This window comes from Thunnus maccoyii, chromosome 13, assembly GCF_910596095.1.
Source record: "Thunnus maccoyii chromosome 13, fThuMac1.1, whole genome shotgun sequence".
Lineage (NCBI taxonomy): Eukaryota > Metazoa > Chordata > Actinopteri > Scombriformes > Scombridae > Thunnus > Thunnus maccoyii.
In genome coordinates, this window is record NC_056545.1 from 22,373,858 (window position 1) to 22,401,202 (window position 27,345).

The 27,345-nt window shown below is 39.1% G+C and overlaps 1 protein-coding gene across 1 annotated transcript; it reads right to left on the bottom strand.

Moving 5' to 3' along the window:
- Positions 1–228: 228 nt before the first annotated feature.
- Positions 229–26,898, bottom strand: LOC121909675 (transcriptional regulator ATRX-like). Its single transcript, XM_042430236.1, has 35 exons — positions 26,704–26,898; positions 24,969–25,075; positions 24,796–24,851; positions 22,083–22,111; positions 20,358–20,479; positions 19,840–19,956; positions 19,247–19,356; positions 17,637–17,704; positions 15,767–17,532; positions 14,506–14,566; positions 9,408–9,559; positions 9,036–9,215; positions 8,851–8,950; positions 8,006–8,102; positions 7,708–7,893; positions 7,388–7,520; positions 6,953–7,062; positions 6,586–6,729; positions 6,303–6,480; positions 6,041–6,178; positions 5,502–5,677; positions 5,264–5,381; positions 4,838–4,968; positions 4,681–4,754; positions 4,399–4,490; positions 4,152–4,308; positions 3,957–4,045; positions 3,762–3,867; positions 3,479–3,656; positions 2,581–2,772; positions 2,321–2,464; positions 2,124–2,195; positions 1,932–2,027; positions 910–1,038; positions 229–797 (listed from the first exon to the last, which is right to left on the bottom strand). The coding sequence occupies exons 1-35, from the start codon at positions 26,721–26,723 to the stop codon at positions 705–707; spliced, it is 5,721 nt and encodes a 1,906-aa protein (XP_042286170.1). The 5' UTR covers positions 26,724–26,898; the 3' UTR covers positions 229–704.
- Positions 26,899–27,345: the final 447 nt, after the last annotated feature.

Here is a 27,345-nt window from a genome sequence, read left to right on the forward strand (position 1 = left end):
CTGTTGGTTTATGTCACGAGGAAAGTTAACTCAGCACTAAACAGACTTTGAAACTGTGGCAAGGTGCACGAAAAATGCACAAGATCATATGTCAGACTGGTCAATTTAAGGGTTTTTTTTTTGTAAAAACAGAGAAGAGATATAAAACTGCAAGCTAGTGCTAGGTGTTAGTACATTTTCAGCTCCAGAATCTTATTGATGTTACAAAAACTTAGATACAAACAAAACTACAAGAATCATATTTAATTACATAATCTTAGCAACTGGTAGCAAAACATACTAATAGTAAGGCACATACAGTAAATTTCCAGTGTGATATCCATCAAACTGATGGCTTGACACCAAACTATTATGTAGTATAGATAGTATGAAGCAGCTGGCGAAGTAGTCCAGTTTTTGCAAACTTTATAAGGTAACTTAACTTCACATCTGGTTTAAGTTAAAGTGCTCAGTGTTTAAAAAAACAAAACTATTGGTGCATCTGAACATCGCTCTTATAAATGACACTTAAAAATCCAAAAGGAATGAAAAAATTGTTCCTTAACATCGTAACATACTGCTGTTATGTTGCTCTTGGTACTCAGTGCATCCTCGTTCTTATATAAACATATGACTGGTAGAACAGTGGTAGAATAAGGTCACTATTATGTGATGAAGAACAAAAGGCATCGCTTTCTTTTTCAACCACAACATGGTTTTCTTGTTCATGTCTGCCCTTGCTGGTTCGCAGTGGTCGCGGTCGTCTGCATCAGTTGAGTCCTGCGACTGTTCAGCATGGCCTGGATATGGAGGGTGAGCTGTCGAGGAATGTTATTGAAACATGAGAATGACTCTATACGCTACACACACACACGCACGCGCACACACACAGACACACTCACAAATGTGTAAAACCAGATCAGGACTTACTGAGTGTTGCTTTTCGAGGATGTCTTGATAAAAGGCCCGTCTGCGTCCCAGCTCCTTCTCATCAGACTGTCTCCACAGTTCGGCCTTCTGTCTAACCTCTGGCTCGGGCAGGTTGGGATATTGTTGCCGCTGTAACATGAATAAATTAACGATTACATACATACATACATACACAGGATATTACGAACTATTAACTAATTAATTATTATCATTATTAACTGGTCCATTTGCATCTTCTGTTTTCTGTAATGTGTTATGATACATCTGACCAACTTCACTTTGAATTCTTGAATTCTCACATGCTCAATGAATTGATACTTATACTATATTGTACTATACTATACTAATACTATACTTATATTTAAACTATGGAGATGCTATTTGATTGCTATGGCTACTTTGAATTTGTTCTACTTTTTTCCATTAGTGGAGGTAGAGTTGAATGATATGATGATGTTTACCATGAAATGATCTTATTTGATCTTATTTCTGTTTATTCCTTTATACCATGTTAGTGTTCCCTTTAATACCTCCGGTTGTATCAGACCACTGTGGGAAATGATTCAAATCAATGAGCAGAACTACTTTATATTCTTGTCTGTTAATTTGATCCATTAATAAGCAACTCATTTATTTTCTATCACAGTAGCTATTTATCAGTATTGGCTAGTAAAGCAAGTAATCTGCTCAGTAACATTAATGCTGAATAATTTGGCTCTACTTCATCATGAAAAGCTGAGAAACACCAGTGCAAACGCTGCTGCTCTTCTCACCCGGTGAATGTGAGAAAATGTAGACATGATTATTTCACCTAAAGAATAACACGACTCTACAGTCTCTACACTGAAAACTCCTCATTGTAGTATAACAACATAATCCAGAAAACATCCATTCATGATTATCTATGCTGTATATTTAAAAAAACATTTTTTTGGTGTCGGACTTAAATCTCCTTTTTCAAGTAGTTTTCAATACTTGTAGCTTTATTCACCACATTATCACGAGACCATCACGTCACTCACCAGCTGCAACATGTAGGCGTCGATGGTGTGAGTCGTGATCCTCTGCATTGACAGAAAGGCCACTGATACATCTGTTCTGGTCCTGTTAAGCAGTTTCTGCAAAGAACATTTATCATGTATCACTATTAAATACAAACAGCACCAGTAGCAATTTTTAGCAAAGATTTTAGAAAGTTATTTATTTATTTATACCAATAGCTCTTCATTGGTCTTTCCATCCAAGGCGTTCTGGCTCGAGCTCACCGAGGGGGTGGCTATGTTTGACTGAAAACACAAAAGACACATTTACATACGGTGAGCACATCACAATCATCATGTAAAACATCACTAGTAAGCCGTACATACTGCTGCTCATGATAATTTATTCTTTGCAGTGTTCAGCTCTTTACCTCGGCCTCGTACTCGGCCCAGGCAGCTTTGCGTTCTGCTTCGCTGAGCTCCTCCTCTTGTTTATGGTCCAGCAGAGATTCGTGCTCGTGGCAGCTCACTATCTGGTCTTTACAGGTTTCTAATAGCATCGCCAGGACGTTATCCTAAAAAGAAGGAAGGCACAAAAAGTCACGCCATATGTGAAAATTATACAGTATAAGCTTTTGCCAGACAGCTATGTGTCATATTTTGGTGGCATCAAAGCAAAAGAAAGTCTCACCTTTGGTAAAACAGAGGTGGTTCTCTTGCTTTTCTTTGAGTTGGGGTCATCCAGCAGGTCTGGCTCAAATATGTAAAGTTCAGTCAGTTCAGAAAGGGTGAAGTGCCTCTCAATCTGTTGCTGATCCACCACTCGGTACGACAAAGACTGCTTAGTCACCTGACGATCGTAGATCTTCTCCTCCATGGTGCCCTGGAGATGAAAATTAACAGCAATAAGGTTCAGTCAAGATCAAGAGATCGATGTCAGAACACCTTATTTTATGTTTCCTGTGAAAAACTGTTCATGAATTTAAATATTCAGGCAAATTATCAATCAGGATTCATTAAAAACATTAAAAACTTCCAGCAGTCATCCATCAATGTTAAACCTTCACTCTTTTTTAGTCATTATATTCTTAATATTAAGACCTAACATATGCAGAACTTAGTGGTTTCCAGTATGTGACCCCTTAAAATGAAGCACTTATGACTTCTCATCATAAGTTGCACGTCTCCACCAAAGAGTGATTTTCACTCTAAATATCTCAGATTGTTTCATTAGAATATTTACTGTCAATAAAAACAAAACTATCCAGTATTTCTCAAGATAAAAAAACAAAGATTATAGGAAAGTCACAGAATAGGAGTGTCTTTGTTCCTATTTCACTTATCAATAAAATAATCATCGAAAATGTATCTTGTGACTTATTGACCCCGAGTTGAGAACCACAGATACATACTGCAGCTCAAGAAACCCGACATTGTGTCCCCAAAACACACACGACACTTCTGAGTATTCATCACATTGGAGGGCAGCACCAAAACATGTCTGCTACTGTACATGAGGTAATGCTTTTCACCAATACTGTTGACTTAACACATTTTAGGTGATACTGAATGAAGACCGGTGAACTCACCTGAGCCAAGAAGCGGTAAACAAACACTTGTTTGAGCTGACCAAAGCGATACACCCTGTATATGCTCTGTATGTCATATGAGGGATTCCACGAAGCGTCGAAGATAATCACCCTGTTGGCGGCAACCAGGTTGATGCCGAGTGAGCCCGCTCTCGTCGAGATGAGAAACAATCTGCCGCTAAGGATAGAGATCGATAAAATACAATCAGAGGAAAAACTTTCTTCTCTAACCTTACTCCAATATGATCAATATATGAAGATGTAAAAGTAAGATCATCTGTACCGGACATTGGCAGGATTATTGAACTGATCTGCCCATTTCATCCTCAATACAGCGTTGGTGGAACCATCAAGACGAAAGTAATCGACATTTTTAATCCAGCTGCCCGCTGTGAGAACAAGGAAGCACAAAAAATCAAAAATATAGTATCAACAGGGAAGTAAGACATATTTTTAATGAATAAATATTTCCTTATACCTTTGAGTGATGAATCTCTGGCATGGTGAGAAGCTGCGAGGAAATCCTCAATTAAGTCTAATGAGAGCAACGATTGACTGAACACAAGCCTAAGAATGCAAAAATGGATTTTGTTAAGAGTCCAGTCAGCATCTCAGTAGAAAACTCACAATGTTTCAGTGTTCAAACTAGTTTCAGCTGAGAAAAGACACATACACTTTGTCCTCCAGGTCTTCGGCCATTCTGAGGATCTCAAATAAGAGCACCATCTTCCCTGAGTGCTCCAGGATTTTGGCATCACTTGGAGACAGCAGATTCTTGAACCAGCCCTCACCTGGACTCTGAGGCCTCGAGCTGATGGACGCTCTCTCCCCTGCAAAGAATGTAACATGGGACAAACATGAGTTCATACTTTGCAAGCTTCAGTGTTGGATTTAAAGACTGACGCACGGAGTCTCAGTACCTCCTGCTGCTGGAGCGTCTTTGACCACGTCAACAGTGAGCGCCATACTGTTGTCAACATTCACTTCTTTGTCTTTGTTCTCGCTTAGTCCTCTACATCAGGCAGAAAAAGAAGAAGAAGAAAATAAGACTGGGAAAGCTGCAGTCTAAGTGGAGCACAGAAGGTCTCACAGTCTGAATATTTATATATATTTATTAGACACCAGCAGCACAAAAGCTTTAATAAGATACAAATGAAGCGACTGTGATTTGTTTAGGCAGAGTAGGATTACGGAGGCCTCACATCTTAGTCACAGTGGATTCCTCATTTCTCAGCAGAGCAGCAGCTTTAACTTGATTCCTCTTTCCAAAGTAACCCTGTAATTAAAATCCAGTTAAGTGTTGATTCACATTTTAAAACACTAATGAGGAATCGACTCAAGATGATTTTGTCATTTTACTTTGTTTTCTTTGCTGATGTAGCTGAGCTGAAGGCACCAGGGATGAGTCCAAATTCTGCCGAGCACCTGAAAGTCCTTGAACAAGTTTGCTCCCGTCCTCATCTTTGCTCTGTTAGTCATGGAGCCCACACCTGGAAAAACAAACATCTGCTTAACGTAGTCGAACATTTCAATGAAACACACTGGCTGGTAATGATCATAAATCAGCCTTTCATTAATTAATAGTAAAGTTATCACTGAGCAACTGTTCGCAGTGTGAGTTCACTATCATTTTCTATGAATAAACTACAAAATGGGGAAAAAAAGAGAAAGAGCAACACCTTTAATTCTGAGGAAAACACCATTTTCTCTTCAGCATATATGTTCTTCTATAATTACTGTATATCTACACTGCTTACAGAAATAAATGTGAAGATAGAGTCTTACCAGTAACGTGGTCGAGGTAGTAGCGGTACAACTTATACTGAAGCGGGGACACCCTCACTGCCACCACGTATTCGTGCTTTGGAGGTAGAAACTGAGTCAACTCTGAGTAATCTCTTCTCTGTGAAAAGACAAATCAGAATTTTTAGAGCTAAAATATAAAACCAAACTGTACATGAACATGAACAGACATCCTGCAACTGATATTAGTTTGTTTTGGGTTGTTTTTTGTTTTTTTTACCTGCACACATCCACCCAACATGGCATGAAGGACATGTGCACGCTTCTTCATGATTCGCACGTCTTTTGGTGTGGAGTCGGCACACTGGCCGTTCTGTATGGGGTTGATAAATCGGTTTCTGAATTCGCCCAGTGAGCCCAGAAGATTCTTCTTGATGAAATTGACCATGCAGTGGTCTGTGGGAACAAAATATGTTGTATTGATATGAAGAATTTCATTACAAACTGAAACGTCTGTCAAAACATTGTGCCAAAACCCACTTATATCTAAAAGTGAAGCAGATTTTATTATAGTACAGCGATGTTGGATTGTCTTTGACTTGTTTTTTTAAACATTTAGAAATACTGACTGATGTCTTCAAGTAGCCCTGTTGGTCCCATATATACTGTATGTCTAGACACCTACACCTAAATAAACATACATCACTACAGTCAAACTGCTTCCATAAACCTAATCAACAAACAGTAAATATATGAACTGGGATAGTGGCGAAAGATCAAAACAATCTACAAATACTCTGGTTTCCGTCTCAGACTTACACTCAACCAGGTTGTTCTGCAGCGGTGTGCCCGTCAACACGACTCTTCGTCGGGTCTTGATGGCATTCGATGCTTTGGAGATGTTGGACGCTTCATTGCGCAGGATGTGCCCTTCATCACAAACCACAAAGTCTGGACCTGAAAAAAGAAAAACGCAGGAGAGAAAACAACTACAGCTCACAACAGTTTCAATGAGGAAAGCAATGACTTTTTTTAGTAGTATCTTGTTACTATTGTTACTATTACTGTACATTTACATTACCTGGATCCACCAGCATGCTTTTAAACTCTTTCTTCCACTGCTCATTCTTGATTTTCTGGCCAAGTGACAGGTTGCGGTACATTTCGTATCCCATTATCATAACACCTCCAGCAGTCTGCCACCTCTGCAGAGCGCTGAGTCGTTCTGGAAGACTCTTTTTCGTAACCAGTTCTGTAACCTGAAATATATTCAGTGTGTTTACACAATAATCACATATGGACATGTGTTTGTACACATCTGGTAAAGGATGAGACATATCTGAAGCAAAAAAAATACACATTACTTTAACTTTATCTTCTCCCATGTTGTCTTGCCATTTCTTGAACTCGCTGACCCAGTTGAGGACAGTATTAAGAGGACACATGACCAGAGCCGTTCTGAATTTCAGGTTCTCTGACAGCAGCACCGTGTGGAGGAACGTTACCACCTATAAAATAACACTAACTATGAATAAGAAAGCGATAGAAGATAGACTGCAAACAATAAAGCCCCTCTCAAACAAAGAAAACAATAAAAACAGTCAAACACCAAGTTGAGGGGGAAACTGAACCAACTTTTCATCACACACTTGGACAAAATGTTTGGTCTTGAAATGTTTTTTGTATGTCTTTGTCCAAGATGAATGGAAGCAGAAGTATGTCTCTCTATACCTGAAGAGTCTTTCCCAGGCCCATGCAGTGTGCAAGTATACAGCCTGATCCAAGAGAAGAGTTGGCCTTCTTCACAGACTCACAACAACTGTCCCAAATAAACTGGACACCTGTTGGAGTATAAAGAGAAAGAAAACAGTAAGTTTTGTCTGAACAGAAAATGAAATGGAAATACAAAGCTAAGATGTGAGATTTGTAAAAACCTTCATTAGTTTCTGCTCAAAAAATCTGACCAATACTTGAGTCACAATTTTCTCATTGAATCCAGGCAGACAACTTCACATTTTGTGGATTAATTGGTATCCAACAGCTCATAATTTCAGACTTTTTTTCTCAGATACTCGAGGTGTCAGACACAGTGTTTGAAGAAGCACAATCCAAACGTATTGAGCAACATCCGCCTCGGTGTAAGTGAAAAAGAGAGCGCATACTAACCGTCCACCTGGTGAGGCTTCAGTCTTGTCACCAGGTTCCTGTGCACCTGAAGAAAGGGCTCCTTAGTCTCCTCATCCTGATCCAGGACCAGCTTGGTGGTGACGGGACACGACTCATTCTCTACATCAATGATCTGGAAAACAATGCCATACAGTCAGTGTTTTTTCTGAATGCTCCTCCACTTAGAAAACTCCCAAACTGATGATGCTTTCCAAGATGTTTCACAACTTCTTAGTACCGAGCTTTTTGTCGTTAATTGTTTCACATTCTGTGTTAAACTAAACATCATCAACCCATTTGATCTGCTGTGTATACAGTACCACTCTCCTGTCCTCCATCTGTTGCTCCCTGTCCGCCAACCGTTTGCACCTCTCCTCCTCCTCTCTCAGCGCTTCCTGGGTCTCGGCACGCAGATTCACATCTTCGATGATTTTGCGGATCTTTTTGCGTCCTTTGGGGGTGCCTTTACTGTCGCCGGTCTTGTCATCTGCATCCTCTCGATCGCTCTGCTCAAATATGGGAAGATACAACAAGCGGTGTGACCACTAGACAACGCAGCCCTTTTCCTCGCCAGATGAGCAGAACGATAAGAATAATAAACAAGTCATCAACTGCTACCTTTTCAATGCTGGAGTCAGACAACCAAATGCAAGGCACTTGTTTCTTTTTTTCGTAACTACGTAGTGGTTCCTTCACTTTAGTGGATAATCTGGAGCTGAAAAGAGTATCAGAATTAAAAATATTATTAATAATAATAAATATGTACATATACACACTTAAGTATGAAAACTGAAGTGCTGATACTGCAGTATTCATTTATACTTTCACCACCACCTCATATAAGTAAATACTGCACTTAATAGTCCACAACATTCATTGTATCTGACAACTGTTCATGAGCTTTTATGTAGAAAATAAAAAACAAAAGACAGGCTAACAAAATGTGATGCATTATTAGAGTTTAAACTTGCTATTATGACAGACAGGAAGGTCTTTACTTCAGACAAATTTTCTGTTTTTTGTAAAATATTTTCTAACCGCAGTGTGAAGGTATCACAAAGTTAATTATTCAGTGTAAAAATGTGGTCCAATGCAAATCTGTGTTTAATTAAATGATTTCATGGTAATGCTCCTGGCCTCACACAATGCACATATACCAATATTATAAACATCTGAACATAATCAATTAGATCAGTAATGCAATTAAAACTTTGAAAGTCAATCTTGAGTGAGTTTATGTTATTTATGCTGTATTTATTATCATTATTATTGTAGTACTGGTAGCTGTTCCTTAAGCAAGTCACATGAATATATTTCTCAGTGTATCCAGTCAAGTCTGGGTAGATTGACATTTATCTTTTAGGCACAACAAACAAAAAATGAAGTAAAATTAGAATAAACTGGATTATTTTCCTAACCTTGTTGTTTTTGATGTTATCAACGGCAGCTTTAAATGACTCTACCTTTTAAGCTTTTCTTCATCGGCCTCATCCTCTGACTGACTCAGCTCCTCACTCATTCCGAGGTCCTCCAGCTCTAACTCACCATCACTTTCACTATCAGCTGGACAGGATGAAATCATACATTAGAGAAAGGTGCGTATTCCCTCTTCAGACCAATCAGTTTGTCACACCAGACGTATCCTTACTGCTCAGGTGTTTGCCGCCGGCCTTTTTCTTGCTCTCCTGCTTCCCTGCTTCACTCTCTGCTGCTGCTGCCTTGTCACCTGATGTTCCCTCATCTAGGGTGAGTTTGCGGCGGAGCAGGTGGTGCCTGGATTTGGGCCCTTCTGACCCAGAGTCAGACGACCCTGAAGCCAAGTCTTCCCCTGCAGCAGAATTTATAACTACTATGCATAACCCAGGGACAAATAGAAAAATTCCCCAACCCGTATCTTTTGTTTTAAATGAAAATATAAAATTCATGTTAATGATTAATTAGGGTGCTTAAACTTGTGCTTATATAAAGATGCACAAGAAAAAAAGGGCTAAAAATGTGCTACTTTAAAAGTCTTACTTACCATTTTCATCAGTTCCATTATCCTCATTGGTTTGTTTAACCTCGTCACCCTCCGACTCAGATTCATCCTCCTGCGCTTCATCATCCGATGAGATATCATCACCCGAGGAGTAGTTGGCTTTGATTTGGGCCAAAAGTATTTTCTTAGCGATTCTTTCAGAAATAGAAGAGAAGGAAAAGGTGCCTGAAGTTCATTTTGTGATCAGTAACATCGTCTTCAGTCTGATATATTTTAAGCCAAAATCACATGAAAATGTAATGACAGTTGGACTAAATACTAATCTAATAGGTGCCAATAGTCCGTGAGCTCTCAGCCTTAAAAATAAATGAACTATAATTATGATCAAATATCTTTAGTGAGTCACTTCTGGTTAATCCACCCTATGTGTCAATACCAAACTCCAGATAAGGCAATATAAAGCTCCGTTAGTCAAGTCATAGACCAATTCAAGCGTACGGCCACAAACACCGGAAGACATACATTTAAAATAATAGTATAAAAAGATCAAATGAGACAGAGATGTTTGAAAGAGTAAAAATTTATTACAAACAACAAGTATTCTTCACAGATTCCAGTAAAAACAGAAAGATATTCAGAGTGTATTCCACTTTGTGTGGAGAGATTTTTTTCTCTTTTTTTTCCTACAATGTTTTTTTGCTTGCTTGAGTCTAACACAAACATTTTTGCAGCGGAAAAAAAAAAAAAATACAGTTGATCTCTAGTTCATCCAAGAGTGTTAAGCCATGACAGTTAAGAGTTAAGGAGCTATGGGAATTTTGATCCAAAGATCGAAACGTTGTCTTTGATCGAGTAGGTCAAAATGTTTTGACCTGACAGATCCGATGGCTTAGAATAAGTGTGCAGGCGTTACTACTTTTTTTTTTTTTCCATTTGTATTAAAACAAACGTTTCCACAATCCTACTCAGATCTTTGTCAGGTCATATTTTGTGGCATGAAGTGTGCAGGCATTACTACTCTTCTCACTGATGCTGCTTTTTTTAATAGCCTCGCACCTACGTGATGTGCACAGAATGACTCTCCTTCAGATTTTGAACACAAACACAGAGTCTCCTCTGGTACTATCAGCAAATTAATCTTGTCTTAAAGTGGAGAAAAACATGTAGAACACATAAACAGCAAATTTCAAAGTCTGTACATACTTATTTACTAAGAATGAAAATGTTATTGCAACTGTTTTAAGCTGTTTATACTCTGGAGGAGTCAAATTTCAAAAGTGAGAATATCTGTAGGTCATTATGTACATAATCTGATACAGTTTGTGATAAACATGTTTTAAAATGTCTAATAGTTTATGGTTTTTAATACCATATAGTGTTTTGAACACTCATTATTACATACAATTAGTTGCCTTTTCTACATTAACTGTGTTCAACACGCTTTCTCCAACACGGGCTGACCAATAATTATCCACGATAAGATGCGTTCTCTCCAAAAACCGTGCAATGCGTACACAGGTCCAACCTCGATCTAAGCGTGTCGCAGGGTCACTGGACACAGGACAGCTGTCATTCTCACTGCCATTAAATTCCACATCCAGCGAGAGTTTGTCAAAGAGGTATTACAGTATCTGCAGGCAGCGTCAGACAGCAGCAGCATCAACAGACCAGAGCCTCAGATCTCTCATGACATATTTTCAACTGGGAAGGACTAAACAGAAAAAAGCAGAAAAACACTGAAGAAAATTAAAATACTGCCACACAGCAGTTTGGCCACTGTTGATCACACGCTGAGTGGATTTCTAAGGAACAACAGTGAAAGTATTTTTCATGCTTTAGCCCACTAACCACAAACAACGTAAACTTTACATTTCCGCCGACCATTTTTCTAAAGATCGTAGTCTAAAGTTGACCTATCGCTGCAGCTGAAAACAGACTTTCGAGACAAAAAAAAACAAAACAATTGGTGCTGGCTACAATATCCCAGATTTAAGAGTTTGTTGCCTAACAACACTGCAATCACTGCTGTGCTGTCAGAAAATCCAACCTGGAAAAAACATAAGAAACAAACATGGATTACATTAAAAGCATAAAGAGAATTTGTTGGCTTCTTGCATTTATAATGGTTGTTGTTTCACAGCCCACTCTCGATTCTCAGATATACGTTCTAACCGACAGTTTAAAAAAAAGCACTGACCTGCAATGTTTTTAACACAAATTGTTTTTACTTGAGGGAAAAAAAACGACCGCTTGTTCGCCTGTCAAGCAGGGTTCAAGTCTGCAAGTTTGAATAGAAGCTACAGTATGCTTTAGAAAATGGTCAGCAGTAATGTATACTCTGTGCATAGAAAGTGGGGTAAAACATACAAAAACACTGGTATGGTCCCGAAAATAAAAGCTGTTAAGGTCTGTAAATGATTTTTGATTAACCAGGACACTGTCTCTGGAAGGATGAGTTATTCAAATGTCATTCTTCAGTGCTTTTTGAGCATGAATGTACTATGAGAGCCGGATACTGTGCTCCAAAATGGTGACATTCACTGCTCACTGGGCGCATGCTGTGTACTGCAGCACCCGCAAAGCTGAGGCTTCCCCTGGCTGAGCTGGCCAACTGCCCGTACACACATGAAAGGCAAGAAAATAATATGTTGATACAGCTTTTCATGCCTTTTTTTTTTTTTTTGGCACTAATGGTTTAAACTGTAAATTATACAGAGTAATTTCTTCACTGTTATACAGCTGCGTATTTTGTAATGGCTGCGTATGGGGAAAAGCCTTTCTGGGTCAGAGTACGTCACATGACTTCCAGTCTTGGCAATGGGTGCGCTGTTCCTCAGGGCTTGGCCTTGAACAGAAATAATGAAATGTCATTCACCTCCATTGTACCGGGGTGGTGTCAAACATCTCCCAGTCTGATATCTCAAAACCTCAGCACATAAAACAGAGATTGTGTGAATGGATAGATATCACTACAGGTACAGCGAGTGGAGAAATATGTCTTTGTAATTTGAGTGAGACAACATATTAAAGTGTGAAAGCATAGGTATACAACTTTTTTTGGTAGGGGACACATAACCTGAAAAAGACATCCCAGCTGTCTAAACACTATTATATAAAGTACATGTTCTCTAGCTCCAGCAGCACTTTGACCACATGTATCCGTATTTTAAATATAACATTAAGAGATACAGACAAGACCTGAGTCCACTGATGCACAGATGTGTAAAGAGAATAGCAGCAGCGATAATATCAACGACAGGAAAGCTGAACAGCTCCACCCATCAAGACTTACAACGGGACTAACGTCGTCTTAGTATTGAGATGATTCTGGGGAAAAACAGCAGCTGGGTCTTTTGTTATTTTAACTTTTAACTTGAGACTCTTGACACAGTCAATGAAGCCGGTAATACACTGAACGCTTCAGATGTTCTGACTTCATTTCAATAGCGCACATAAGCACTCAAAGCATCCAGCTGTCAATCTTGCATAGTGTCTGCTCTGATTGTTGTTTGATGTCACTTCTTGATGTAAAATAAATGTGTTGTAAAAAGGGAGGGCACAATAAGCTGTAGCTTCAGCCTACACCTAGGCTGCAGAAATCATTATATATATATATTATATATATTATATACATACATACATATACACGCACACACAATCTAACTGTCTGTTAATAATAACAAGCCAAAATAAATTCAATAAATGTTAGTTGTTGGTGTGTCAGTGGCCAGCAGGGATGTTATTTGCAGTTTCTTGAGCTGCAGTAAATCTTTTTTTTGAGAAGTAGCTTGTGTGTCAACTAGTTTTTTAAAAAAGACAGACTAAATACCAGGTTATAAAGTATTATATCACAATAAAATTTATTATTCATCATGGTTTCAAGTGTCAAGTGCAAAATCCAGAGCCTTTATGTTGATGCCTTAAATCTATAACTACAAACTAAGCATAATTTAAACAATCAAATAAGGAATGTCAATTGACATGCACCACAAATTGCAACTATTGACTCTTTTGTCGACTATGATTTGCAGAAAACGTGTCAGCAATGGAAAATAATCTTCCGTTTTCTGTTTATAGTACTGTGTGATTAGTCACTAAAGATGCTTCAACACAATAAAAGCCCACTCATGAGAAGGCAGTTAAGCTCAAGTCATGTTTGGTAGAAGATAAAATATATATTATATAAAATATATTTGTGGCCAGAATTTAACAGGAAGGAAATTTAACTTTTTTTTTTAAGCCATCTTATCATATTTATAGAAAAAATGAAACTGTCATAACATAACTGTGACCCATTAAGGGTTAAATTACGACAGAAAATCAAAAAAGATGGTTTTGAAGGTGAAGCATTAAAGTTTTTAACAACGCTTGCAACTTGCAAGCCTTGCCTTCCATATGTAAACACAAAATGTTGCTCAGTTAATAGAGATTGAAAACAAATTACAAATTTGTTTTTTTTTTTAAATGTAAACGTGTGCAGATAAGGTGGCGGGCAAGTATCAAACTTTATACTTCACCTGTAAATAACAATATTCAATTTACTTCCATTATAAGTGCTACTCAACAGAGTACAACAAGTGTTTAGTTTGTGCATTCTGTAACAACACAGAACAGTAGACTGGACTTTCTTCATAGGTTAAAATATTATCACTCAAAATCTTAATACATTAACATTTTTTTTAAGGCAACATCACTTCCATTCGTACTCAGACCTCTTTTCAGACGGCCAACAAGGTTTTCCCTTTTGGATAAGCTTGGTATGCCAGGAAGAGAATACTAGTATGGTATAAGAAATAATAACATTTTTTATAAAAACGTATCTCTAGCATTTACATGTATACTGGTTGAACACTTAATAATAACAGAAAAGCTGAATATGCTGCTCATTATTCACAAGCCTGTTTTAAGCACAGTTCAGTCTCACTGCATCACGATGTGGGCCCAGTGCCTCTAAAATGTGTATTTGATTGCTGGGGCTCTACTGCAGCTACGTTTTGGTCGTGTTTGAATAGATTGCAACTGAGTCTTGATGACATGGGTGTTGCTAGATTTTGCGCAGAGATCAGGGTTCGAAGTTGCAGCCTTTCTTCCACACCTATGGTGTTTTACAAATTCTACATCCGGGCTTTTAGAACCATACCTATTTTCTTGATCATCATCATCTTCTGCTGCCCACGAGGGCCCAGATTGCTCCTCATCTCCTGCAAAAACAAGAAATTTGAAACATAAATTGTTTAATTAAGAACGTCTTGCTGTTTCAGCAGATAAATAACATCTTTTTCTCAAAGAACAGGTGCGCTGCAAGCTGCGGTATACTGACATGCCAAAAGAAATGACCTTGTATTTATTATCCCATGACAACCAATATGCAGACCGTTAGGTCACAGCATGTCCTCTGTGCAACTCATTAGCCACAAAAATCCCCCTGAGACAACCAGTGCTTGATAAGTACTTTACAGGTTATCTTGTGTTCTGAGTAAATCTTACCAACATGAATCTTGCCAGTATCAGAGCACTCCTTTCTTTTTTTGTGAAAATGGCAGCAATTATTATATTGTAATGTGTGTTTATATCTTTTATTTCAAAGGTTTAACTATTTGACAGACTGTGGGTGTGTGTGTGTGGTTTCAATTTTCCACATCACACTTCTGCAAGTTGCTCATATGTAAATGTTCTAAACTCAGCTTTAAAGTAGTTTTCAGACAGAAAGCAAAGCAAATTTTCACCTGCGCCCATATTTGACCACTGGATGGTTTGTTCATGTGCTCCAAACAGCCAAAAAAAAAAACCCCAACAACTGTACATTAGCTGCAAACTAGCTAGTAACAGATCTGTGCTAGTCAAATGGGGTGTTTGTGTGTTTTTATTCATATCACACTCTGACTGAATTCACCAAAGATTGCACTTCTTCCTGTTATTTCCAGCCAGACATCTCTCTCCTTTAACTCTCATCTTTCTATGTAGAAGATTCACAAAGCTCCGGGATACACTCACATTTTTTGGCTGAACATTTGGCTGAACATTTTCATCTCGCATGGACGCATCATTGTTTCAATTTGCAAACCAAATTTGTGTCAAATCACGTCTTTCCTTTGACTTTGTCGATCGTGCCGTGTCTGAAATTCGTTTTGCGTTCTGTCTGAACAAACAGTAAGAAGAGAGAAACTTTCTCCCCTTTCAGCAGATGAAAAAAATCCTTCTAGTGTCAAACTCTGCACAGTAAATCATTCTGCACAGAGCGGGTCCAACGTCCATGTGACGCAATAAACAAAACACACTTTTGGGAGGAGAGGGACTTTTTCCAGCATTACAGAACAAACATTAACAAGATCATCTCACTCAAGCTGGAGGTTTTTTTAGTGAAAGCTGTGAAATACATAAACATCCAGTCCAAGACTCACCGGATGATTGGTGGAAGCCTGCCGCCCCCAGTAAGGCCACGTCTTCGGTGATTGGCTTCATCTTCTGATCATCTCCGTCACTCCCAGAGTCGTCATCGTGTTCGTCTTCGCTCGATGAGGACGACGACTCCGTTGCTTCCTGACGAGATTTAGTCTTCGTCTTCCTGGCCTGTATCCTCCCCTGCTTTCTGGCCGCACCTTCCTCCTCTCTTTTGACGAGGTGAGGCTTCCCCATTGACCTCAGCGTAACCAAGTGTTGTATTTTCTTCTGCGAGTCTTGATCGTCGCTAGAGGAATCTGTCTCGCTTTCCCTCCGAGCCTTGACTCTTCTGTCACTCGAGTCAGAGTCGGGGGAACGGTCCAGCATCTTGCGTTTACGGCGAATCTTCTCCGGTGAGATCGGGGTGTTCTTGGTGAGCCAAAAGAGACATTTCTTGGCCACCTTAGTTGACGCTTTGCCACCGTCCTCGTCGCTCTGGGGTTCGTCAGAGCTTTGCGTCATAGCCGCTCGCTCCAGCAGAGCTGCGGGGACTTCGTCTGAGTCCGAGTCGTCTCTTGCTCTGCTTAGACTTTGTTCTTCAGTGTTTTTGGCTGGTACTGTGCTGGGAGTCTCCTCGGGGTCCGAGTCACTGTCACTGTCCGCTGTTGAAAGAGAAGGTTTGGCCTTGACGTCGCTCGGTCGACGCAAAGGTGTGGTCTTCAAGCGAGGAGACCGTCTGTTACCTTGTTCCTCTTCTAGAGGCAGAGATGCATTCGAATTGTCGTTGCTCATCTTGCTGTCGGCTTTAGCACACGCCACACCTGACTCTTCATCTTCTGATAAATCTTTTCCCTCTAACTTCTTATCCTTGATATGCATGTCTGTCTCCGTCTTCGGCGCGTTGGAGGATGACTCCTGTTCCACAAGTACAGGTGTGAGCTTCACCACTAGTTTTTTAGTCATGTTGACCCCACTTTCAGACGGCTTCAGGCCAATCTTTTGCGCCCTCTTTCTGACTTTCCGTGAAGATGAATCCACACCTCTCCCGTCTCCGTAGCCCTTAGAGTCAGAATCGTCATCTTCCGAATGTTCGGCCGCCAACTTCTGCAGCTCGCTCAAGCATCTTTCATCAGCCATGTCCAGCTCGGCGTCTGCTTCCGTTACAGGCTGCGCGTCGAACTCGTCACAAAGTAACTTTTCCCAACAGTTCAAGACATCCAAGTCGTTAAATTCTTCCTTCAGGCTATCCTCGAGGGCCGCGAGAGATTTCCGCAAGCCCTTTACCACCGACAAAAAAGACTTCAGATACAGACTGCGAACACCGGGCGTTTGTTTGTTCCTCGTCACAGAATGAATGAAACTGACAAAAGTTCGGTTTAAGGTGTTTGTTGAGTCCACTAAATGTTTGGCCTTTTTGGTAGTATCCTTGGAAATCTGCAGTGTGTTATAGTTGAACACCACATTACCATCCATACCAGAGTGATCCCATTTATCCAAAGGAATGTTTTGTGGTAAGTGTGGCAGAATGTCATAAAGTTCAGATTTTTCCGGCTCTGCTCGGTTCCTCTTGCGCTGCTGATGCCACATACGCTCCATGCTCTCCAGGACGCTGTCACAGGCCATCACTAGGTCAAAAAGGGGCTCCGGGCTACAGACATAGCAGTACCATTTGCTTTCCAAGATGCCAGACAGCTCCTTCCTTCCCAGATTTCTGAGAATACATTTCTTGCAGAAAGCATTACTGCAGAAGTCACAACAGATCAAGTTGCCTCCTTCAGCACACCATCTGCATGAGGAAAGAATAATCAAGAGTAAATAAACGCTTATTACAAACTAAGTGAAAGAAAATGTTTGTATATCAGTTTAAATATTAAATACAACAGATCCTACCTGCACTGCTCGTCCATTCCGTCGCCATCCTTACTGATGTCATCACTTAAGTAATACTTGTAGCAAGACTGACAAAACAAAACATCAAACTGAGGAATTACAGACAGCTTGGATGTTAAGTATATTAGAAACACTCAAAGAATTACCCTGATGATGATGAAACATTAACTGCTGTGTAAATGATTGTTGTTTCTTTAAATCAAGCATTTAAATAATGTCAATCAGATTGATCCAAACAGCCAAACAGTTACCAACTTAGCATGGTGCATATACATATATTATCCGTTTAGGAAATGCCAATAACTTAGGCCCTGTTTACACCTGGTATTAACATCAGTCTCGGGTGATCCGATCACAAGTGGACAGCTCTAAGTACAGGTGTAAACACACTCAAGACGCATTGAAGATGGATTGAGATCCGATCACTCAGACCACATTCGGAGGTGGTCTGGGCCACATGTGGCCACATTCATTTAGCAGTGTAAACGCAATGCGTCTTGGGCCACATTGAAGGACCGCCTACTCAACTGACGTCCTCTATTTTCTGGCAGACTAGACACAGGACCCTCCGTCCAAAGCTGTTCAACTAGTTTGATAACAGGATAAACTAATAATTTTGTTTTTCATGTGAGTTAAAAACATGACCTACATCCTGTTTTTTGCTGTTTTTCTGTTCCCCTGACCGGTTTTCCTCTTCAAATCGACAATTAGAACAGATATTAAACCATTAATTTTTCGCTTGTCTGTCTAACAAAATATTTCAGAAGCTAAACGTTGCTGGACGTTTCCTCTGTCCTGGTTGATAACTACAGTTTTTATTTTTGCTGCGCTGCTCGACATAATGAGCTCAGGATTTATCAGGAGGACGGCTGCTTTGGATGTGTAGAAGAACACAGAACATTAATTAACATTAGATCCTGACCGATGCTGTCAGTGTGTCGGAGATTTAAATAATCAATGAAGTTATGTTGTTGTGTCTTGTGCGTAAATGCGCATAGTGTCTCTGAATGGAGAGCTGCGGGGAGATCGCTGCATAACTCTCTCTCTCTCTCTCTGTTGAACACAGCTTTGGACGGTAGCAGACCCTGGTCTGGTTAATAACGAACAAATTTGCTTTTTGAAAATGGAAATGATGTCCATATTTATTTGCATATAGAGAGGGGAAGTGAGATTGGATCACAAGTGGTCACTCAGGACACATGTGGAGACGGATGTTAATACGAGGTGTAAACAGACGTAGTTAAAGCTGTCCACTTGTGATCGGATCACTTGAGACGGATGTTAATACCAGGTGTAAACAGGAGCTTAGTGGCTAAAGAGCCCACTTACTTTAGTTTACAGTCAGATACCTCTGAATTTTTACATTTGTTTGCATAACAATAATAATAATAATAATAATAATATTTTGCTTTTACGTTTCCACGCAAACACAAGATTTTACATTTTGATTTCAACATGCATGTGAGGTAATGTTATAAGGTTTCTGACTGTTGGAGAGCTGTACATGTTCATAAATACTGACTTAAAGGTCACACATAATGGTGCAATAAATCTCAATAACCTTCTAAAGGTAGAGGAATCATTTCTGACATATCAATAAGTTGACTCACCTTGCAAATAAGTACTTTCAGAGCTGGATGCCGATACAAGGAATCTCTCTGGAAGTGGTTAACTTGTCGGCCACATGCGGTGCAACTGACAATCCCCATGTGTTCAACTCCTATGAAAGCACACCACTGTCATTAGCTACAAAATGATTGTTAATATGGCTTGATGGATTGTTTAAAAAGTGTGAGAATCCCCCTTAAATCCACCACGTCCCCCTAGTAAGATTTCCATAAGCAATAGTACTGGTTGGAATACAAAAACTTGGCGTAATCAATACAGAGGGAGTGAAGCACTTGGAACAGCTTTTCGTCAGTGATCTCGCTCACAATTAAATACGTGAGCCAGCTGCATTTAGACACGAAGTGAGGTGAATGTTTTTTAGCTTGCTTTGACTGCTGGACTGGATTTGTCACTCTGTGCATCTTTTGGCCAAAAGTTCATCAACGGATGTGCCTCCTTTTTGTTTCATTTGTTGCTAAATTGGCCAATGTGACCATTATTAGGTTCTATTATGTTGATAATTGAAGTAATGGCTGCCTAAATCATCATTAAGTGGTGTAAAATTTCACAATAATATCCACCGGTGGTGACTGACCTCCACGTCTTCTTGAAAACTCTTTACGCAGTACACTGGATTTCCGGCTGCGAAACTCTGGACCCCTGAAGTCATCTCTTCCATTTTCAACAGGTTCAGGCCGGACGAGCACAGTGCCTAAATATCACAAAGCATAACGCCATTATTATATTATTCTATCATTATTAAATATGTAATTATAACGTAAATCTGAGGACAGACCAGAATACTTTTTATGTCCAATAGATAGTATAAGACAAAACGCACATTTATAATGACTGCATCAACATACATGTATTCTCAAGTTTTGAAATCAGTACATACAGATACTTAACAACTAAGCAAAGACAGTGGACAACACACTTAGCAAAAGGTTGACAGATTTTAACCTGAAGCAAAAACTTCAACAGAAACATAAATTCTTCTGCAAGAGTAGACAGAACACAATGGACACCAATCAACAACTGACATGATATGCACTGCACTTTGTTTGCTATAAGGCAGCGGTCAAAGCAGCATTGGGAAACTTTAAGACCCACCTTTTGGCAATCTATTGATATCAAGTTGACCATTTGCATTGACTGGTAACTCCATGTCCTCACTTCCATTTGAGTCCCCAGATTCATCCAGTCCAGAGTGCTTTATAACAACAGAGGGTTTTCTGTAATATCAGTGAAAGAGGAAAGATTTAAATCACAGATATTAGTGACATTTCCCACAGTCTGGCAGTTTGCTTTGACATTGGAAGAGGAGGCAGGGATTACTGATTATCATTACTACCAGTTACGGGAATTATAAACCTACTATAAACTAACGACATTGTAAAAGTCCTTTCAACTCATTATTGAGAGTTCTGTTTCAAGCTTTCTCTAGTTTTTGTGCCACCGCAGACAAGCTGCAGCTTTAATAAGCAAAAATTATGTTTATCATTAGTCCAATGTATTACAGACGCTGTAGTAGGGCTGGGCAATATAAACAATATATACAATCATCGCGATATAAAATTTAAACAAAACTTAGAAAATTAGAAACTAATAACTGTTGATAGGAAACATTGCCTGAAAATGCACAACAGCCTATCAAATCACAGGAACACAGCTACTTGTAACCAATCATATGGCAGTATTTTAAACAGCCCACAGCACGGTTGGTTGACTTAGCTGAACAAACCACATGCTACTGTTTTGATTATACGAGAGAGTAATGAAAGACATGAGCGCTCCTTCAGAGGAAATTTCAAGTGTAGCCAAAGATAGCAACATCAACCGTAAACAAAGGAGATATTGTGGATAAACAAGGTAAGAAGAAGATTAATGGCCTGGCGGTACTTAAAGACCAATCGCAACTAAGTGGAGCTTATATTATAAACTACCAAAAACATTCACCAACTAAAACAGGAAATACTACAAACGTGTCCCATCACTCAAAACACTGTCACCCAATAGTGGACACAGAGTGTGTTTACAGTCACAACCACCAGCAAACTCGTCGCCTGGAACGAGCAGCGAGCTGCTCAGAGAAAAGTCCCGGCAACAAACTGAACTGTCCTGTCTGCATTTTCTAGCATTTCACCACAAAGCAAAGCAAAAAGACACACAAACATAACACACGCTGTTGCTTTTTTCTTTGCGAAAGGCCTGATTCAAGAAGCTAATGAAAGTAATCGACCTGAGAGCTGAAACAAAAGCAAAGTGTGTTCTGACTTTGCACTTTTGGAGACCAAGTTTGTGTAAGTGTCCTTTAGTGTCCTGTAATGCTTGAAGGCTATTGCACAACAGAGTTTACATTGAGAAGATTTAAGTTTATTTCTGTAAAATTTCTTTATTAGAGTTAATTTGGTTTGCAGCTCAAACCATTCTTGGTAATTTTTCACATTCTGAATCCACTTAAAGGAAAAACCTATACGAATTTTAAGTTTAAAAGAACTCTGAAGTTCAAAAACTTCATTCATATCATACGTATCAATATTAACGATATTGATAGCCATATCACCCAGCCCTACGCTGTAGTTCTAGATATTTTCAGCAACTGGCTCTGTTATATATTTAAACATTAAATCTGACTGTTAGAAAGCTGTAATTGCATCACCCTCTAGTTTCATGCATTATTAGGACCCATCGGATTCCAGAAACTTAACTTTGCACAGTTGGGTCTCCATACATCTAGGCTGACCTCCAATTACTGACACTAAATGGAAAACACTGATGTGTGACACTGTGGCGCTTTATTGATGCTCGCGGGGTATAAATGAAATGCCAACTCACCTCCTGGAGTATCTGGTATCCACTCCTGCCTGCAAAGGAAGATAATTAGTTTAGTTATTCCTGGTAATCAGTGACGCTTTGGATGTTGAAACCAACACAGTAATGTTCCAAAGAGGACAGCTAATATATTACTCATTTATGCAGAAAACTGTGAGTCATGTGAATAAAACGTTAGTAGACAGGAATACCATTTCCCTAGAATACTAAATGATTTGAGCGTATGGATACTAACACTCCAGGGAGTTAAACTAATATTCAGAAACTACTCGTTAATGCCAGAGACCATGAGAGAATGACAAGACTGTAAGTCTACAAACGCTTATAGTGACATGCAAGAAGGAGCTATTGAAGCGAACGTCTGGTTGAATCTCTCAGCAGTGGGCTGGAACTTCAAAAGACAATGTTGGATTATATTTCTGTCAACTAAAAACATAAAGATGAGGCTAAAGTGGGAACATTTATCAAAACTGAAAGAATGAACTGAGTTAGAAAAAAAAAAACGCTAAATCAAGACATGATGTGTTTCTGTTTTAACATGCTGCTGCCAACATTGGAACAAAGTAAGAACGTGAATCCATGGATCTTTCCGGCCTATTCTCCACAATCCAAGTTGCTAACAGCTGTGCAGTGGTGTTGATAATGATCATTTGGCATACATCAAAACACTGAGCAAGACCACTGAAATAATACAGCACATCTACATAGCCGGAAAAGGTGTACTGAGTCATCTACCCTCTATCAATGGATACTTTCAGGTGGAGAGCAATTTCATTAAGCAAGCACTGACTTTAATTCACTCTGGAGGCAAACGCAAGAGCACCTTTTGGCACTTTTGTGACAAGACGTGCACGGGGCACATGGAAACGGGTTGGGACCGAATCTAAGCAACGGACATGATTCGGTTCTGCCATATCACGCAATTCATTACAGCTAGTCATCTTCTATTAAGAATGACATCATCTCCAACACTACTATTAATCTGTATACAAAACCATAATATAACTAACTTGTGTAACATGTACGAGAGCATAGATGTTACTGTAGTTATTCTGCAACAGTCTGGCACTTGTTGCGCTTTAATCCATGTGGACTATAGTGGATATAACATGTGTTATTACACATTGACACTGCACATCACTCAAATTAGATGGCAAAACAACCTGCTGCCTTTATGGCTGTGAAGAGAGCTAATCAGCTGAGAGGAATCAGATATTCATTTTTACTCTTCCTTCCTGTATTATTGCCATAAATTATGTACCTTTGATTCAAAGTCATTCAAAATTAAGCAGAGAAAGAAAACAATCATTAAGTGCATTTCTTTCAAACAATTTATAATGTATTTAATTATTTGCCCTTTGTTTCTTCTCATTCCCTTTGTTAAGACCGTAACCCAAAAAGTGGCAAAAATCTACCATCTTGGCATGAGGGAGGCTTTTTGAAGTTGACTTTTCACTAGTTTATAGGATAGGCAAGGACTTGAAATGAGGCTTTTTCAGTTTATAAATGCATTGTATTTATAAATGGACTTCAAAAGCATTGAAAACATAGGCCTGCGCAACTACTGCACCAGCAAAACCTCCTTGGCTCCCTACTGAACAGTGGTGAAAAAGAAATGTTAAATGGTCCAAACTAAAAACCAGCTGCAGCTGGAAAAAGCCTTACCAAGCTGGCAGATTTTTACTCATTATTGGAAAAAAACAAGAAAACTGCAAAAGGAAGATTATTGTTTTAAGACTGTTTAAGATGGCTTTTTCTTATATTTGAAGCAGTAATTTAACTTGCCTCTTACAGCTTCACATGGCTTCTTATAGACTTTTAGACATCATTACTGCATTAAAACTGAGACTACTGGGAATGTGTTATTCACTGGTATGTTTCTTTATGGGAGTTAGTCATCAGTTCACTACTAAACATTAAGAAAAGAAGTTATTCACTTATCTGATGCAAGTTTTGCATCAAACGAAGACTGTTTAATGTCATTTATGACTAAATCTCCTGTTTGGTTTGCTCCTGCTTTATTTTAAAGAGCTGTGACTAAACACCACATTGGACAGTAATGAAAAGAAGCAGAGCTAACTAGAAACACTGCCTTGTGGTTGTACGCCTCCACCAACCAGTCAAGTTGCAGGTTACATCCATGTCTGTTCAGACTCATATAATATTTGTAGTGAAGATTTTAGAGGAATTTAATAAAAAAGGTATTAAGTGTATTTTTTGGCAAATGGAAGTTATCACTATACTGACATGTAAGATTCCAGTGAATAATTTCCAGTGAGAAACATGCTGTCTTCACTTAGAGACTATTCCTAAAGGAGTGCAGAGGACTGATAGAGAGCTTCGTCACATAGTGTAACAATAATCACCTGAAGCTCAATATCAGCAAAACCAATGAGCTCGTGTTGGACTACCAGAGGAACGGGAGGCCCCCTGTCCTGGTTGTCATCCAGGGAGGGGAAGTAAAGAGGAAGGATAAGAGCATAAGAGTACAAGCAAAATGCAAATAAGCTACAAATTCAAACACATGGATGCTTCACACACATCTTCAACCCGGCAGTACAGAAGATCTAAACAATCACCACAGTTTCAAGCTGGGCACCATGATTAGTGTCACCAGATCAGTACCTAACCAAATGTGAAATATGGTCACAATCTCCCCTTCTGTTCCTGAGTTATGGTGTTGAATAGCCAGAAAAGTGTTTTTGATGTCAGTTACCTCTGATGCAGGATGACCTGTTGAATTTCTCTCAGGAAACCCCGTGTTTGTAAGACCTGTGAACAGAAGATCAATTCACCAAAATTCACACATTGAACAAAAATGCTGTAAAACATGTAAACATAATGTGCATTTTTCAGTCACTCATTAATTAGATTAGTCAGAAACTGTACCATCAGGATCCACTGAGGATGGTGTGCCATTGCTGTCCTCGATGGTGGAATGAGCCAAGTACTCGTGCAGTTTGTTGACCAATACATTCAACTTGCTGCTAGTGGTGCTACAGTCAAGAGGGGGAAAAAAGCACAATTGTGGTGAACTTGTCAGTTAGAAATTGCAACCTAATTTATCAATTTGTGGTTAAAAAGCCTTATTAATTCACTTTGTTTTGGTAACATAAGTAGTGCAAAGCCAATTTGGGAGAATCAACTGTTATCGCCTGAGACTTTTACTGTCCATTACAATTTATTTACTTTAAGATATGGAAAGAAAGTATCATGTTTCAGCTCCCCAGAAAGAGAGATGAATGAAACCCAACAAGACTATCTCATTTCAAAGAAAGAAATGTAGCTGCCTTTTGACCCAATTTGCAGGACACATCCTGCCCTTTGAAAGCCTCAGTATTCCACAGTCCGCTGTGCACTGATCAATTGTTTAAAGGAGCATTTGTGCGATTGAAAAATCTAGAAATATGTGATTTGTGTCCAGGTAGTTTATTCATCATCATATGAGTCTGTAACATCAACTAGACCAATGAAAAAGCCACCGTAGGGCCAGTTGATCATAATGTCTTGTAGTGAAACATTACAACTCTGGTATCATGAGTTGACTTTGAGGGCAACTTACTAATGGTGAACTTTTGAATCACTATCTTAGACATTGAGAAGACGAAACATGAACATATCTATGAGGCTGCAACATCTCAGTTTGGGAAAAAGTACTGGCTCAATCTAGCCTTCAGGGGACCCACCTACATAGGCTGCATGATGGCCAGGTGGGTTTTATTCATCCAAGCCTTGCAGCACTTACTGCAGCAGCTTGGGAGAAGAATACAGTACTTTTTTAACATCGTTTGTTGTCAACAGGTGGAGGATATTTGGGATTTGAGCTTAAACATCCATGCAGCCACACTTCAGTTTTACACTCAGTTGCCAATTTATTAGGCAGCCCTTAGATCAAACTAATGCAATATAACACAACAGGCTTACAATAAATCCAATTTCCTTCAAGGTTATAATGTTCAGTTTTTGTTGAAGAGTGGTCTTGATTCATCTTTGTGGTCATTTTGGAGGCTGTAGTTTAATGCTAATCTGCAAAGCGTCATGCTGTTGTATAAGTGTTTATATAGTCTACACAAAGTAATATACACGGGATAGACAAAATATTAGAAACACCTCTCAGAATAAAGTATTACAAACTCAACAGCACTGCGAACTACAGCCTCCAAAATGACCACAAAGGTGAATATTACAACCTTCACGAAGGTGGGTTTTATTACAGGTCTGCTGAATAACATTGGATTCATTTTAACAACATGTACCAAACTAAATGTCGATTTGTATCTAGGATATTGTGTACTGAATATGTGACCTGACAGCATATTATGATCTACGTTAGTCTGCGTTCAGCTCAGTAACGTTACATTATCTTTAATGTGTCGTTAGCAAAAGCTAGCTTCAATTAGCTCCGAGAAGTCATGGAAATATGATTTTCAAATCCACATAACCTTACATGCTATGGTAGCTCTGTAAACAATACTGAGTTTAAGTTAGTAGCTAACTTAAATATAATTATGTAATGGTTTAAATCTGTCTGCTGGCTGATGCAGCTAATCTAGCCTGTTGCTAAGCTAATAGCGAGCTCTTATACTTGCTAGTAAACAGCCGCAGTTCAGTCCACAGTTTTTACCTCAGCATCGCCGCAGACATATCGGGGAGAAGGTGAACAACCGAGGCCGTTCAAGTCTTTATCTTCTCATTAAAGCAAAATTATGTGGTAAAAAATGGCGCTCAAATTTGCGTTCAGCATCAGATCACAGGCAAAAGAGGCAAAACATAAACCACCAGACAGTCCGCTGTTCTTCTTCTTCTTGTGTTGTTTGAGTCACGACGTCAACATACCGCACGTTAACGCCACCTGCTGTCCCGGAGGGAGGATCAGCTGTTAAAAGATAGGTTCACAATTTTTCAAGTCAGTCTTAAAACAACAGTTATGTGCCCTTATAAACACTGAAAGAAGTTTTCCTCGCTGAAATCATTCCTCTTGTTCATACTGACTGTTAAAAGATCCCCTTCAGTGCTTTCAATGTAAGTGTAAATGGAGGCCAAAATCCAAAATTCATTTTGTGCAAAAATGTATTTAAAACTTTATCTGAAGCAGAAATTTCCCAGTGAACTCAGCACTTCACCGCCTTAATGACTTGTCACTCCTGGAAAAAAGCACACAAGATATGGTTGGCTGCATAGATTTACCATTTAAAATCCTGTACTTTCTTTTTTTTTTTTTAAACAAAATCAATAAACACTGAATTACAAAAAAAAAAGTTTATCT

Coding starts and splice junctions, on each gene's coding strand:
- LOC121909675 (XM_042430236.1), bottom strand. CDS start 26,723: ATGTCTGCGGCGATGCTGAG. Junction 5,382..5,501: donor TGTTGGGTGGATGTGTGCAG/GTAAAAAAAACA, acceptor GTCTTTTCACAG/AGAAGAGATTACTCAGAGTT. Junction 2,773..3,478: donor TTTACCGCTTCTTGGCTCAG/GTGAGTTCACCG, acceptor TTTCATCTCCAG/GGCACCATGGAGGAGAAGAT.